Source organism: Jaculus jaculus, chromosome X (genome assembly GCF_020740685.1).
Source record: "Jaculus jaculus isolate mJacJac1 chromosome X, mJacJac1.mat.Y.cur, whole genome shotgun sequence".
Lineage (NCBI taxonomy): Eukaryota > Metazoa > Chordata > Mammalia > Rodentia > Dipodidae > Jaculus > Jaculus jaculus.
In genome coordinates this window covers 31,070,572-31,086,469 of record NC_059125.1, presented here as the reverse complement: position 1 = coordinate 31,086,469, position 15,898 = coordinate 31,070,572, and the positions used below count along the sequence as shown (strand labels likewise).

The following is a 15,898-nucleotide window of genomic DNA, read 5'->3' as shown; positions in this document are numbered from 1 at the left end:
GGCAAGCCTATCAAGATCACAGCAGATTACTCAACACAAACTTTAAAAGCCAGAAGGGATTGGAATGATGTATTCTAAGTTCTGAAAGATAACAATCGTCAATCAAGATTACTTTATCCTGAAAAGCTATTCATTCAAATACATGGAGAAATAAGGACATTCCACAACAAAAGCAGGTTGAAAGAATATTTCAAGACAAAACCAACTCTACAGAAACTACTTGAAAGGATCCTCCATGCTGAAAAGAAAGAAAAGCACGCATATGAGGAACCGGGAAAAAACAAACCATACTCAAATACTAGTTAATACAAAAGAGCAAAGGTAAAACTGGAAGAACTACAAAACAAGAAAAATGGCAAAAATAAATACACACTTATCAATAATAAATCTTAATATCAATGGTCTCAATGCTCAAACTAAAAAAAATATTAAAAATTGGTCTGGTAATAGGAAGCAATAACTTTGAACCCCAAATAAGCAAAATGTTATCCTAGCCTAAACTAATTCCATGATCCTGTGTTATAAAAATTGTAACTGATGGTTATTATATCAGTAAACATTTGTGGAAATTTTGCTTTTAAATATGTATATAATACCTTTAGTTTTTCTAGCCACCCCAAAAGTCTAAAATGTCTACTCTCTGTTTACATAAAAATAATAGACAATTCCTGTTAACATAGAATGCCTTTAATGTGAAGGGATAGGCTGTTTATAGCTGTAAGGGACACATAGACTTATCAGGTTTATTGCAGTAATGACCACACTTCTCAGTACTAATTTTCTTGTTTTTAAAATTTTTTTGTTTATTTATTTATTTGAGAGTGAGAAAAAGGCAGAGAGGGAGAGAGAGAGAGAGAGATAGAGGGGGGGGGAGAATGGGCACTCCAGGGGCTCCAGCCACTGCAAATAAATTCCAGATGCGTGTGCCCCCTTGTGCATCTGGATAACGTGGGTCCTGGGGAATCGAGCCTTGAACCGGGGTCTTTAGGCTTCACAGGCAAGTGCTTAACTGCTAAGTCATCTCTCTAGCCCAGTACTAATTTTCTGTATTAGTTCCTTTCTCATTGCTGGGACAAAATAACCAAGTGGAAGCAGGTTAGGGAAGCAAAATGTTTATTTTATCTTACAGTTTCAAAGGGTGAAGTCCATTATGACCAGGAAAGAATGGCCAGAGCAGGAAGTTGATTTCACATTGTCACAATCAGCAAAGAGAAAGATAGAGAAGGAGAATAGCAAGTGGAGCTGGGCTTTAACACCTCAAGGCCCACCCATACTGGCCCACTCCACCTGCAAAGTCCTACCTCCTAAAGTTTCTGCAAGCTCCCTGGACAATTGCGGATTAAGTATTTAAACATATGAGTCTATGGGGGACATTTTACATCCAAACCATCCTACTCCTAATGTGATACCTTCACTTTATAGCTACAACCAAACCCTGGGAAGATTGATGGCTATTTCAACAAAACTCAGCTAGTTAGTAATAGAGTTAGTTCAATCTTTTGACCCTTAAATTGTTAAACTTTCTACCAAAGTAGTCAGACCCTGTGGGGAATGTGAGGGCACATTATTCATGTCTCTTTAAATGGATCTATTTGTTGTTGCCACCAATCCAGACCTTTTTCATGGATATGTCAGAGATGATGCATGATCCTGGCCCATGGATCCACTAAGCAGAGCCTGGGAAGCACCAGCAAGTTGTGTTTCAATATCCAGAGAGGACATTTAATCAAAAATATTTTATTATTTAGTTATTTATTTGAGATAAGCATGCGTGCACACACACACACACACACACACACACACACAGAGAGAGAGAGAGAGAGAGAGAGAGAGAGAGAGAGAGAGAGAGAGAGAGAGAAAGGGTGCAGCAGGGCCTCCAGCGACTGAAAATGAACTCCAGACACATGCGCCTCCCTGTGCATTTGGCTTATGTGGGTACTGGCGAATGAAACCTGGGTCCTTAGGTTTCACAGGCAAGTGCCTTAACCACTAAGCCATTTCTCCAGACTGAGCATTTTTTATTTTATAATTTATTAAAACTCATCCAGAAACACTCATGTTGATATTTTGTTTGTTGTTAGTAACAATGAATAACCAGACATGTTAATATATTCTTTTGTGTATACATGCCGACATTTTTTGAGACAGGGTCTCTTATTGACTTGAAGCTCATCAAGTTGGCTGTACTGGCTGACCAGCCAGTTCTACGGATCCACCATTCTCTGCCTCCCAGTTGTGATTACAAGCATTTACTGTCATGTCTGGTGGTTTTTTCCCCCTAAGTGTGTTCTAGGAATTGAACTCAGGTCTTCATGCTTGTATAGCTGTAGCCCCGGTACCATCTCTCCAACCTCCCATGCTAATGCATTCTTGCCAAACTATGTTCAACTTGTGATAAGATTGTTCATTGAACAGGACAATAGCCCTGCCTGAGCTAATTTTTCCACAGGCCAACATCCTTATTGTTCTATGATTACCTTCTAATAAATGTGGTCATATTATATTTGTCTTTGCTGCCCTCCTATCTGGATAAGGATAGCCAACCTGTGGTATTTGTCTCTTTCTGCAGGTGGTTTACAAATCCAACAACAGTCAATGCTTTCTACAGTGCATCCACTAACCAGATCCGTGAGTACCAGCTCCCTGTCTTTTTGTTACTCTGGTACCAAATGGAAGGAACTTTTCATTGCATAAAGTGAAGGGTAGGATATTTATTCATTATTTGCCACCTACAGTGACCAGGTATGTGGAAGAAAGAAGTTTATGTTCCTATTGATATGACCAGTTTTTCTTACTCCATTTACCTTATTTTTTTAAAAGAGCCTTATGCCACTATTGTTTTAATCTATAAAATTAAGACTGAAATGTTTCACACAAAGGAACACACTTACACTTTCCTCTCATATTGATTTTTACTAATTTTGTCCATACTTTTTTTCAAGGTGGAATCTCACTCTCACCCAGGTTGACCTGGAATTCACTGTGTGGTCTCACGGTGGCCTTGAACTCATTGCAATCCTCCTACCTCCTCCTGTCAAGTGCTGGAATTAAAGGCAGGCACCAGCATTCCCAGCTTAATTTTGTCCATATTATCCTAGGATGGTTGAGGAAAATGGCTGGTAACTGGGGATGATCTGTATATAAGAAAGAATTTTGGCTTTATTCTAATTAAACAGCATGTAATGTCTGAGGACTTCTATGTGTTGGGTACACGTAATTATAAATGTTATGATAAATTTAAAAATTATTAAAGGTCAGATGGGCACAAATTAAAATTCTGACAGGTTCTTGCATCAACTGTAAAGACACATACTAGTGATGGAAGTGTAAATTGAGCCGCCCACTTTGCAAGGAAAGATGATAATATGCAGAAAAGCCAGAGAAGTGCCTGCATACCTATGATCATGATTGGCATGCCTGGCTTGTGCCTGGTATTTTGAGTTTCAGTCATTTTTGGACCAACAGTGAAAATGTCATGTAGGAATTTGTCAGAAATGCAAATTATGCTAGGCGTGGTGGCCCACACCTTTAATTCCATACCTCAGGAGGCAGAGGTAGGTGGATTGTCATGAGTTTAAGGACATCCTGAGAATACATAGTGAATTCCAGGTCAGCCTGTGCTAGAGGGAGACCCTACTTTGAAAAAAAAAGAAAAAATAAAAAAAAAGAAATGCAAATTATAGCTGGACACACCTTTGATCCCAGCACTCAAGAGTTAGAAGCAGGAGGATCACTGTGAATTCGAGGTCAGCCTGGGAGTACAGAGTGAGTTCCAGGCCAATGTGAGCTACAGTGAGACCCTTCCTGGGGGAAGGGGGAGAAATGTAAATTCTCAGGCCCTACCACACACACACCCACACACACACACACACACACACACACACACTTTGAATGTGGGCCTTAGAAACCTGTTTTAATAAAACTTCTGGGTGATTTCAATGTATGCTAAAGTTTGAGAACAGCTCCTTCTGAGAACTTGCAAAAGGAAGCCAAAATGAGAATGCTTATAGCAGTGTTATTGATGACTGAAGAAAAAGGGGGATGGTCTATGCATCTATTTGCTGGAAAATAAATACAATGTGCTTGGCACATTCATATAAAGAATATCATACAATAGTGACAGAAAGATGACCAGTGTGATACTTACCAACATGGTTGAATTTTAAAAATATTAGGTTATATGAAAAATAAACAAATTGGACACATATGTGAAGTATGTCAGCATATAAATAAAGTTTAAAATTATGCAGAACAATTTTTGCTATTGTTTAGAGGAATAGTGATTTGTATTAAAAAGGCAAAGGCATTCGTGAGAAGGAAAAACATCAGCGAATTGGTGATGGCCTTTCATGGGAAGACTGATCACATCGGCTCAAGCTCTTTCTGTGTTCTCCTAATCTCCTCTACCTTTCCATGGTGGTATGTCTTGGGGCTTGTTCTGTTCATCTTAGTCCATCTTCACTCTGATTCCATGGTTCCAATTTCATTCAACACCAGCAAATTCAGGGAATGGAATTTATAAGCATTACTATCTTTGTTCATGTGACCACCATCTCCTAGCTGGATTGTGGGGAACAGCTGTTTTACACATCTCACTGTTTCTGCCTTCATGCCTTCCAGACCGTCCTAAATACAATATTTTACCCATTTTAAGATGCTTTGTGATCATACCACGTGAACCCCTTGTTCAAAGTCTCATATCGGTATATCATTTTACTGATTGTATGAAGCCAAATTACTTGCAATGGCCTGGAGGACAGTCATTTCTGCCTTTACTGCCTTCTGTACTGTCATCTCTCTCTGTATAGCCATACCTGTTTCCTTTCCCATTCCTAGATGCTTTAGGACATTTATATTTGGGGTCCCATTTGCCTTGGAGACTTCCCCAAGTGATGTACATGGTTCATGTTCTCAATTCCTTCTCATCTTTACTCAAAAGACACCTTTTTCAGTGAGGTATTCTGCCTGCATTCTGGCCAGCCAGACAGAAGGCTATAGTTCCCTAAAAGGTGGACCTTGTCCTTGTGGATCTACCAGGCCAGAGGAGCAGCTAGAGGCCTGATTGCATACAAACAGAGTTTCACTCATGTGGATACTATTGGAAATGGAAGTCTCTGCAGGACTGGTCTTTGAGATTAATGAAGAGAAGTAAAACAAGCAGATGGTGCTAATTTTTGATTTATACATTAATTAATATAGCCAAATAAGTTGTTAAATATTTTGAATGCCAATGCTTATTGTATAAATATTCATTATCCTGAACATACTGTTGTTTTCTTAAGACCCTAAGCTCCAATTTGAGAGTGAAGCTGCATTTGTTACATGAAGACTTATATGATATTTCAGATGTTAATTACAACTAAAATTTATATTAGTTATTTAGGTATATTATAATATTTAGAAAGAAATGTTTTATTGTATAATATTTTGTACATGCAAACAAATATGTATAACATGTTGACACATGTCAAGCTATAAAATATATAAGACAACATCAAATCAATATGTGCCTATGAAATCATCCTTCAGTGAAAATGCCAAACAGCAGTATAATTAGAGTGCCCATCTTCCTTTAAATCTTGTTTTCTCCCTCAACACAGCAGTAACCACTGTGCTGATTTGTGTTTATATTTTTAAAAATTTATTTATTTGAGAGAGGGAGATAGAGAAAGTAAGAGAGAGAGAGAGAGAGAGAGAGAGAGAGAGAGAGAGAGAGAGAGAGAGAATGGGCATGCCAGTGCCTCCAGCCACTGCAAACAAACTCCAGACACATGCACCACCTTGTGCATCTGGCTTTATGTGCATACTGGGGAATCAAACCCAGATCTTAGACTTTGCAGGCAAGTGCATTAACTGCTGACCTATCTCTAGCCCCTATGTTTGTTTTAAAAGTAAAATATTAACAGTTTTTTGTATATAGCATAAATAATATATTATTTTAGCACAAGAAACATGTTATAATGCTACATACAATCTTAAGGAACTGTGTTTTCTCAATCAACATATTTTCAAGATTTATACATGGAACATGTGGCAGTAAGTTTTTTTTTTCTTTCATTTTACTACTCTACCTTCAGATTATTTATCTGCTCTCATTTGATCAAATCCTATGTCTTCTGCCTTTGTTTGGTTTGATGAAAGTACTGCTCTGAATATTCTCATGCATGTTTCCTGAAATAAGTCAAAGCTTATGCCTTGTAGTAGGATTCCTGGTTGGTCTACCAGACATCACCAAATGCTTTCCAAAGTAGCCATTCCAAATTCCAGAGGTTAAAAAAAATTATGTTATATATTTTATATCAGGTTATGCTCTTTTATCCCCTCATCCCTGCTACCATTACCCTGGGGGCCCTCCTCAGTGGAGTTGTGGTATTCGCTGTGGGGTCATGAACACCTCAGTTATTCCCTGTGGAGTAGTAGGGGACAGTGCTTCAGGGTATTCCTACCTGCTCTGTGGCTCTTACCATCTTTCTGCCTCCTCTTCCATGATGTTCCCTGAGGCATGCCATCCAGAGCTTTTTTTCATTTCATGTATATATATATATATATATATATATATATATATATATATATATATATTTTTTTTTTTTTTTTTTCTGAGGTAGGGTATCACTCTGGCCCAAGTTGACCTGGAATTCACTATGTAGTCTCAAAGTAACCTTGAACTCATGGAAATCTTTCTACCTCTGCCCCCCAAGTGCTGGGATTAAAGGCGTGCACCACCATGCCCAGCTCATTTTATAGTTTTAAAAATATTTTATTTATTTTCAAGCAAAGAGAAATAGAAAAAAGAGAGACAGACAAGACAGTGAATGGGTATGCCATGGCCTCCAGCTGCTGCATACTCCAGATGCATGTGCTTTGGCTTTATGTGGGTACTGGGAAATTGAGCCAGGGTTGTTATGCTTTGCAGGCAGGTAGCTTAACCACTGAGTCATTGCTTCAGCCCAAGAGTTGTTTTTTTTTTTTTTTAAATAATTTGAGCTGGTTGTGGTGGTGCATGACTTTAATCCTAGCACTTTGGAGGTAGAGGTAGGAGGATAGCCCTGAGTTCAAGGCCACCCTGAGACTACATAGTGAATTCCATGTTACCCTGGATTAGAGAGAGACCCTACCTTGAAAAATCAAATTAAAAAAAAAAAGTATTTGTATGTGTGTGTTCATGTACATGGGAGAATGTAGGCACACATGTCATGGTAAGCTTGTGGAGGTCAGAGAACAACTTTTGGGTTGTCCTCACCCTTCTACTCATTTAAGGAAGGGTTTCTCTCTCTGGATCTCACTCAGTTGTTGTTCTTTGCTATGCTTACTGCTGCGAGCTTCCAGGAAATATTCCTGTTTTCACTTCTTAGCTCACCATTGTAAGCATGCTAGGATCCCAGAACTCTGTTGTTGCATTCAACTCTGCATTGCTGGTGGAAATCACCTGACCAAGAGCAGTTTGTGGGAGGAAGAGGTCTATTTTGACTTATAGACTTGAGGGAAACTTCTGTGATGGCAGGGGAAAACAATGGCATCAACAGAGGGTGGACATCAGGGCCAACATCAGGTGGAAAACAGCAACAGGAGAGTGTGCCAAACACTGGCAAAGGGATACTGGCTATAATACCCATAAGCCCACCACCAACAATACACTGTCTCCAGGAAGATCCAACACCCAATTGCTGGGTACCTAGCATTCAGAACACATAAATTCATGGGGACACATGAATCAAAGCATCACACCTGCTATGGCTTCTAGCTTGTGCGCGTTATATGTTTGTTATGTGTGTGTTGTTAGTCAGTAAGCCCTACCAAATTTCAGGTCTCAGCTACCTATAGACTGGGGTTACAGATATGCATGGCTTTTTATGTGGTTTCCAGGGAAGTTGAACTTGGCAGTCTTTGGACTGAGAGACCCTTGTGTGTAAGGGGAAAGTGCTTTTAGCTGCTGAACCATCTCCCCAGTTTTGACTTCTGGCTTTTTAGGTGGGGTTTGGAGAGAATCGGACTTGGTCAGTACAGCTTGAGCACTGAGCCATCTTCCCAGCCCTAGAATTGTTTTCATTATAATTCTTGGCATTTGTAGACTTAATTATCACCACTCTAGTCTTGTTCTTATGCAAGAAAAGGTGATGTGATAGTTTCTTCACTAGTGTTCCATTTTCAAATGTCACCAAAGGCTTTGTGTTCTTTGAGGGACTTAAGTTTGGCTTAAATAGTTCTGCCTCCCGTTGTCCCCCTTCTTTGCCTTTTCTCGTCTATAAAGAGCTGAACCTAGTAGAAGTTTACTGAGAGAGAAGCCATTTCAGGGTAAGCTAGTGGCTTCTAGAAAGCTCATGGGCAAAGAAGTTTTAAAATGAACAATTTGAAGCAGTATTTTAATTAAGAGATTCAAGCTGTTTCTATTTTCCTAATGACCAGTGCCTAGTCTCATTGTAAATTACATTGCCAGGCAAGATGACAAGGAATCCTTTGGGTGACTTTTTTCTCCTCTTTCCTTTCTGATTTTCTGGACTATAAATTAAGACAGGTGGAATTTCATCTTACACATTTCTCCACTGGGTTTCCAGGGACTCCCCTTCCCCCTCCCAACTGCCTTCATTTTGCTTTGCTGAAGAAGTGAAAAATTGAGGTGATTTTCTAAAATGAACATCTTTATTGATTAGGGGCTAATTCTGACAGCATGTGGCCATCTGTTTAATTGGGTTCCACATCTACAATGTAACTATACTTAGTAACATGATTTATGAGAATTTCATTCAATTCTCATCATCATTTTCTGACTTACACCACTTAGTCTGTTTCTACATGTAGTACAGACTTGAGCAGAAAATACAAAAACATATACAGTTGTTAGTTTTCTCCAAATTTCATGCCTCTGTGAAAACTCCAATGGTTGTGATCATCTTTTGGTATTTGAGTTGTACAGGGTGCTACACTTAAGGTTTTACCCCTGTCCAGCTGGGTAGCCATGCCTTCAGACACAGAGTATAGTGTGAAATCATAGTGATTTAAATCTGCTATATGAGGAGTTATATTCAGGAACTCTCACAAACTTTAATTACATTTGAATTAGTAAGAGGGTGTATCAGTTACTTTCTCACTGCCGGGTCAAAATACCATAGCAGAAGCACCTTATGGAAGGAAAGGGTTTATTTCGGCTTGTAGTTTCAAGGAGTGGTGGGGAAAGCATGGCAGCCAGTATCACATCTTCACATCAGGGAGGAAGTAGAAAGTGCAAAAGCACCAAGTAGGGTTGGGTTATAAGACCCCAAAGCCTGCCCCCAGTGACACACCTTCTCCATCAAGGCTCCTCCTCCTAAATGATCTACAAGCGTTCTAGAAAGCATTTCCAGCTAGGGTATTCAAACAGATGACTCTATGGGGGACATGTTACATCCAAACCACCACAGATAAAGGAATGGAACTTGTTAGTACCTCTGCCTGTGCTTTCCTAACTTTGTCACAACTGCAAAACTAATCTCACTGCTTTTCAAAGGGACAAAAAGTAAGAGACTCACAAGGGATACTTGGTGTCCCATGGATATAAATGTATGTTAATGGTGGAGATACTTAGCTTTCTGGCCCTTAATTAAATTGTCTACTACTTGTGAGGTTACTTAGCCCATGGAGTATTGGGGGAAGATTTAATGCAAGCACAAACTAAGGTCAAGTCTTGTATTTGTAAAACTAGAAAGCTATACAACCCTAGAATAGCCAGTGCATTGCAGGAGAAACAGCTGAATATGAACGTTTTTGGGGAGGGATGAACTTTTGCTTTCAAATGAATTTGTAAATTAGGGCATTTTTCTATTTATAAAGTATAGCCAATTTAGAAAAGTATGTGTTGATACCTCCTACCTCCAGAAATTCATTTCTAATAAGTAGTTTATTATGTCTACCACAAGGCATGTACCAGAATATTCATAGCAGCTTTACTCATAATAATAAAAATCTGAAAAGAACCTAATATTCACCAACAGAAGAATATGTCAGTGCCTTATGCTTTAGTCATACAATTGAATATTACCCAGCAGTGAAGGTGAAGAAACTACTTCATTCTATTATATGAATATATATGATTGTCACTTCTGAATGAAAGAAGACAGGCACAAAGGTAGATACTGTTCTGTTCTGTGCATATAAAAACCAGGATAAGCCAACACACATGGTGTCTAAAGAAATAGGGTCTTGCATTCTAGTTCTGGTAGGGAACCAAGAGTACTGGCAGTAGCCTGTATTTTTGGTGGGGGAGGGAGGGGAGCTCATGGGCCTCCCTGACCAACAAGTTACTGTGAGGTTTAATACCTCTAGCCCTGGAATTTTCCTGTAACAAACCATGTCTTCAATTATATTTTTAAATTATCTAATAAATATGTAGGTTTGCATATGACTTACTCATATTATTTTCAGTTTTGGTTAAACCTCCCTATGCCAGTATGTTGTAATAGATGATAAAGGAAGGACAAAAAATTGAAGGGCATCAAAATAGTAGCAGGACTGGAGGAAGGGGTACAGTGGAAAGGGCACAGGCACAATGGGGATTAATAGGAGAGGATTATGAAAAAAATACATCATATACATATATAAAATGTCATTAAAAATTTACACAGTCCACGGGCTGAGAACAAATCTATGTGCTAGAAGCTAAAATAATATCTGTCTTATTGGGAGAATTGATTGAGAGTAGTGTGGAAATGACTGTGTCTTCCTGGGAGGTGATAGTACAAGTGGCACATGCTACAATTTCTGCCTTGGGTTCAGGGTGTAGAGCTTAGTGTTAGGGTACTTGCCTAGCATGTGGGACACCCTGGGTTCTATTTTCTAGCACCACAAAAAAGTTCCTTTACTCTGTGTTAAGTCATTGCTCAACATAAATAGTAACATTCATTCCCCTTTTCTCCATAAAAAAAACAAATGTTTGGAACAGCATATAGGAAGCAGAAATTTTGTGCTTATAATAGGTTGTGTCTGACTAAGTTTTCAGAGGTAAAGTATAGAAATTGGCAACCTGGTTCTGTAAAATACTACACTGTAAATACTATCATTTTTGTCAGCCATACAGTTTTAGTTGCAACTTAACTATGCCATTGCAATCACAGACAACTCATGAACCAATGAGCATGGCTGTGCCCCAATAAAACTTTATTTATTTAGAAAACAGACAGCATGCTGGATCAACCCACAGACTGTAGTTTGCTGATTCTTGATGTAGAGCCTATGAGAGGATTGGCTCCTGGGACCTACTGAGAAGAGTTCTGACCCAGCTTCCATATTTGTTTGTATCTAATCTGGTAGCAAGTAGTGGCTGGAAGAGTAAACAGTTCATGTATGATTTTCATTTCTAGTAATATGCAATGGTTTTTAGGAATAAAGTTTATTTAGCGTATTCAACTTCAGAAATGTGTTTGCAAAATTCCTCATTTCAGTATTTAGTTTTATCTTTGTATATCTCAAATCATATTAAAGAATTATTTTAAGCAAATAAAATCTTGACTTGAAAACAAACAAGCATGGCCTAAGGGCTAAACCAAATGATTTTATTATCTTTGCTGTTATATACAAGGGATTTGGTTGACTCAGTTTAATCACAGATATTGTGAGAAAGAAGATAAGCTTTTGTCCAGAGGCTGAATTTATGCTGGCATCAAACTATAGAATTAATCCTGAAATCAAGCATAGATTTGTTTTGCTTTTAAGTACATAACTATTTCAAAGTTGGAGAATGTCTTACTTTGTTGGCTATGCCTGAAACCATAAAGTGCAAGCCATGTTGGTATTTACTCACCTGTGGCTTCTATTGGAATTTAATGATATTAAAACCTTGAATCCACTGGATGCTCCCTTTGGGAACACAGGGAAATAAGGCCAACATCTAGAATTTGAGAATACTGTGCCATAATTTTGGACCTAGGTAGAGACCTAAGTAGTTACTTAACTCAAATTTCTCATTGTCTAGAACACAGCTTAACTGAATGCAAGAGTTAGGCAGGCTTTGGCAAAAGTAAGTTTTCTGAAAATGCAGTAATCATAATTCAATTCAAAATCAGATGTGTAATGAGTCCAAGGTATCTCTGGAATCCCTTGCCTGTGGTACATCCTGCTACTTCACTGTAGCCTTGATTCTGAACAGACAATGTGCACACTTTCTACCGTGTGTGCCATCTTGCTGTGAAGCATCAGTGAGCATTGCTTCAAACACCTTGGCTCAGAGTCAAGAATATCACTTATGAATTGTGTTTACACTACCCAAAGTTTTCTGCTCTTATAGCAACACAGTAGTTTAGTTATAGGCAATAAGCATTTTAAATATGTTTCTACTATTTTTTTCTTTGCATGCACGTGTCAAATCAGTGTAATTGGGTTGTGTTATTAGAATGTTACATTTAAAAAATTCTGTTTGAATTACTGACTTGAATTTCATAGAAAGTTGTTAAAACAGTTTTGCTTTAGGATTTAGAAAGAGCTGCCAACAATTTCTGAAATGACCATAGACATACTTCTGCCATTTTGTATTATATACTATTTTTAAAAGCCTTTTCAGTATTGATTATTATAAAAATCAAAGTACTGATCATCTGAAGTAGTTCAGATGTTTTATGTCCTATAGTAACAAATATTCAGCCAAGATTTAATTCTTTTTTTTCAATATTTAATTTTTAATGCAAAAATAAGCACACTCTTCTGATTATTATGCGAATTTGCTTTCATATTTAATAAATGGAAAAATTATATGCACACCAAATAATTTAAAAATTATATTTTTGTTTGATTTATTATTAATTAATGTTTGATTTGTATAGAAATTTTATGTGTGTATACATTCATACATCCAAGGTGACTGCACATATTTCTCAGATGAGAAGGAGTTAATTAGGGTTGTGAGTGAAAAATTTTTAATGATATCTAAATCTCTGTAGGTCAACTATAAAAAATTAAAAATTAAAAAGAAGCCCTCATCTATGTGTCTCAAACCTAGATCAGATCTTCATTGTTATAATCTACATTTTTACTTAATATTTGAAGAAATCTTAATGGTTCTCATTTCCTGACATCCTCACCCCTGTGTAGTTCCCTCCTATAGTGATCTGTCAAAAGATTGTACAGAAATGGGCTGGAAAGGTGGCTTAGCGTTTAAGGTGGTTTCCTGCAAAGCCAAAGGACTCAGGTTCGATTCCCCAGGACCCACATAATCCAGATGCACAAGATGGCACAAGCTCTGGAGTCCATTTGCAGTGGCTGGAGGCCCTGGAGCACCCATTCTCTCTCTCCTCTCTCTCTCTCTTTTTCTCTCTGTCTCTCAAATAAATAAAAATGATTTTAATAAAAAAAGAAAAAAAAAGATTGTACAGAAATGATAAATTATGGGTCTTGAGGCTAGGTCATAAAATGCATTGTGACTTCCACCTTGCTCTCTTGAATTTTTCACACAGGGAGAAGCCAACACCACACCATTAGGTCACTCAAGCAGTTTTTGAAAAGACCCACAAGTAAGGAAACACAGGCCTCCTGTCCATTTCTAATAACATGTAAATATGTCATCTTGTGAGCAGATTCTCCAGTCCAAGCTTTCAGACGGCAGTTGCCCAGCTGGACAACTTGGCTGCAAACTCCCAATAGATACTGAGACAGAGTCTGCCCAAGATGCTCTTTCCTTTTTCGTGGCCAGAGAAACTGTGAGATAGTAGATGCCTATTGTTTTAAGCAACTGTGTTTGTTACACAGCAAGAGATAACTAATACAGGCATTATGACATAACAGTGAAAACACCGAATTTGGAGCTAGAGTATACAACATGGTATCAGAGAGTAGTTAAGGGTGTAGGCTTTGAAGAGTGACAGTTTGACTTTTTGAATCCTAGCTTTGTTACTAATAATTTGTAACCTTGGACAAGTTTTGATTCACATCTTTTTTTTTATTTATTAGTTTTGTACCCAATGAATACAGTCAAGTTGGTACCATTGTTAGCCTCCTCCCTGTCCTCCTCCCTCTGCAGGGACACTCCTTGTTGTGGAATATGGGTCGTGCATTATGGTATTAGGCATCAGTTATGGGTAGGAGGCAATGTCTCTGTGCATAATGACCCAATGTGTGGCTCTAACATTCTCATTATACTTTGCCTTTTTAAAATAGTATGTGTCTTAGGGTTACTTTTTGTCACTTTTGCTATTTCTTAATTTTAGTGCTCTGTTTTTGAGCTAGGGTCTCATTCCAGGTAAATGGGATAACCATTGTTTTTCTAGAGAGAATTTAATAGGTGTAGGCCCTCTTGAAGCCCACAGTTGGTGGGAGCTTGATAATGGAGAGTGGGCTCAGTTTTTGGATATGATTCTGACTTGTTTCCCTTAAGGATAATCAGTTTAGGGCTGGAGAGATGACTAGGTAGTTGAGGCACTTGACTTTGAAGTCAGAGGACCCGGGTTTGATTCTCCAATGCCTATGTAATCCAGATTCAAAAGGTGGTATATGCATCTGCAGTTCATTTGCAGTAGTTAGAGGCCCTGACATTCTCTCTCTCTCTCAAATAAATAAATAAATAAAAATATTTTGAAAAAGATATAAGTTTAATTTTCTGTAAGTTGGTAGCACTAATTACTCTATATGATTGTGTGAACGAGACATGAGATAATGGATATTAAATGCTTATAAGACAGTTTGGTTCAAAATAAGTGCACAGTAGATCTTAGCTATTACTAGTGTTTGCTTTTTAGAAGTTGGATGAGATGCTTGTTACCCGGTCATTTAGAGGACACCATACTGAGTGTACAATGTATTCTGGGAGCCACTGCAGAGGAATAATTAAATCTCGGGGAGTCAAAATTGAATTTCCAGTGAAAGTGATGTTTAATCAGGCTTTTCAAGGAAAAAAGAAGTTCTCTAGGTACAGAAGGAAAGTTGGGAAATGCAGAAAGATGCAATTGATACAAAGGCAACAGACTGAGCAAAACATATTGCAAGAATGGACTGTGAGATGGGCATATATGCTAGATCACTTACTGTATGGGTGTCTTAGAGCAGAGACAGCAATGATATTAAATGAAAGAAGCCACTGACTACCTTAGAGAGTATGTTGAGGAATAGGCAAAACAGAGTAAATATAATGTATTTTGGGCAAGCAAAAAAACCTTATTTCCTTAGTTTTATTTTTAAAGGTAATGGCTTAAAGAGTGAACAGACAAAGGCCACTTGGACTAGCTAGAAGTTCTGAAAATGGTACAAGAAAGGGAGCAGGAAGTGTCTAAACTTGGATAACAATGGTGGTAAGAGAGGGTAGGGAGTAGATACACTAAGTCGCAGGAGATCACTCTCGAGTAACTGCATAGCAATAATCCAGATCATAATTTTCAACTGTTTTCACTCCTCAATTGAAGGACTCATATCAAATACAAATTATGATTATACCATGCAGCTGCTTTTTGCTGGGAAACCATTAATGTGGTGAGTACTTGAATATCTGTTATTTCTTGTCTTCATCATATAGTTCTATAAGATCAAAATCAAGACATAATGATGTTAGAGTAATCATTATACATATTTTCACAAATTTCACTAGTGAGGACATTGTTTCTGGTTGATATGGGGTGATTGTAGTTTGTTGGGTCAGCTAGAATATAGGTGAGGATCTGAAGGTTAGATGATACCTAAGTCCTGCTGATTCCAGCTCAGAAAGGCTGTAATACTGAACATAGTTCACTATTACTTCCTTGAAGCATGCTGCTCACTGCAAAGGCCCTTAGTTAAGCCCATGGTCAACTTGGGATAGGGTGGGGGCAGTGGAAGGTAGATTTTTTGAATGATGACATAAAAAAGAATATTGAGAGGTACTCTCCAGAAATGGAGTTAAGACAGATGCTGCAAAAGCGACAGGTGATATACTTAATGAGACTGTGTGACACCTGCTATAAGCATTTTAAGA

The 15,898-nt window shown here is 38.1% G+C and overlaps 1 protein-coding gene across 2 annotated transcripts in view; it reads left to right on the top strand.

Annotated features, from left to right (window-relative positions):
- The window catches only part of Phex (phosphate regulating endopeptidase homolog X-linked), a 313,402-nt gene that overhangs the window by 250,091 nt on the left and 47,413 nt on the right, over positions 1-15,898 (top strand). For both annotated transcript variants that reach the window (XM_045140796.1, XM_004670003.3), the window contains one exon: positions 2,570-2,628. In XM_045140796.1, the coding sequence (XP_044996731.1) occupies positions 2,570-2,628 (59 nt within the window). The remainder of the gene's footprint in view (positions 1-2,569; positions 2,629-15,898) is intronic.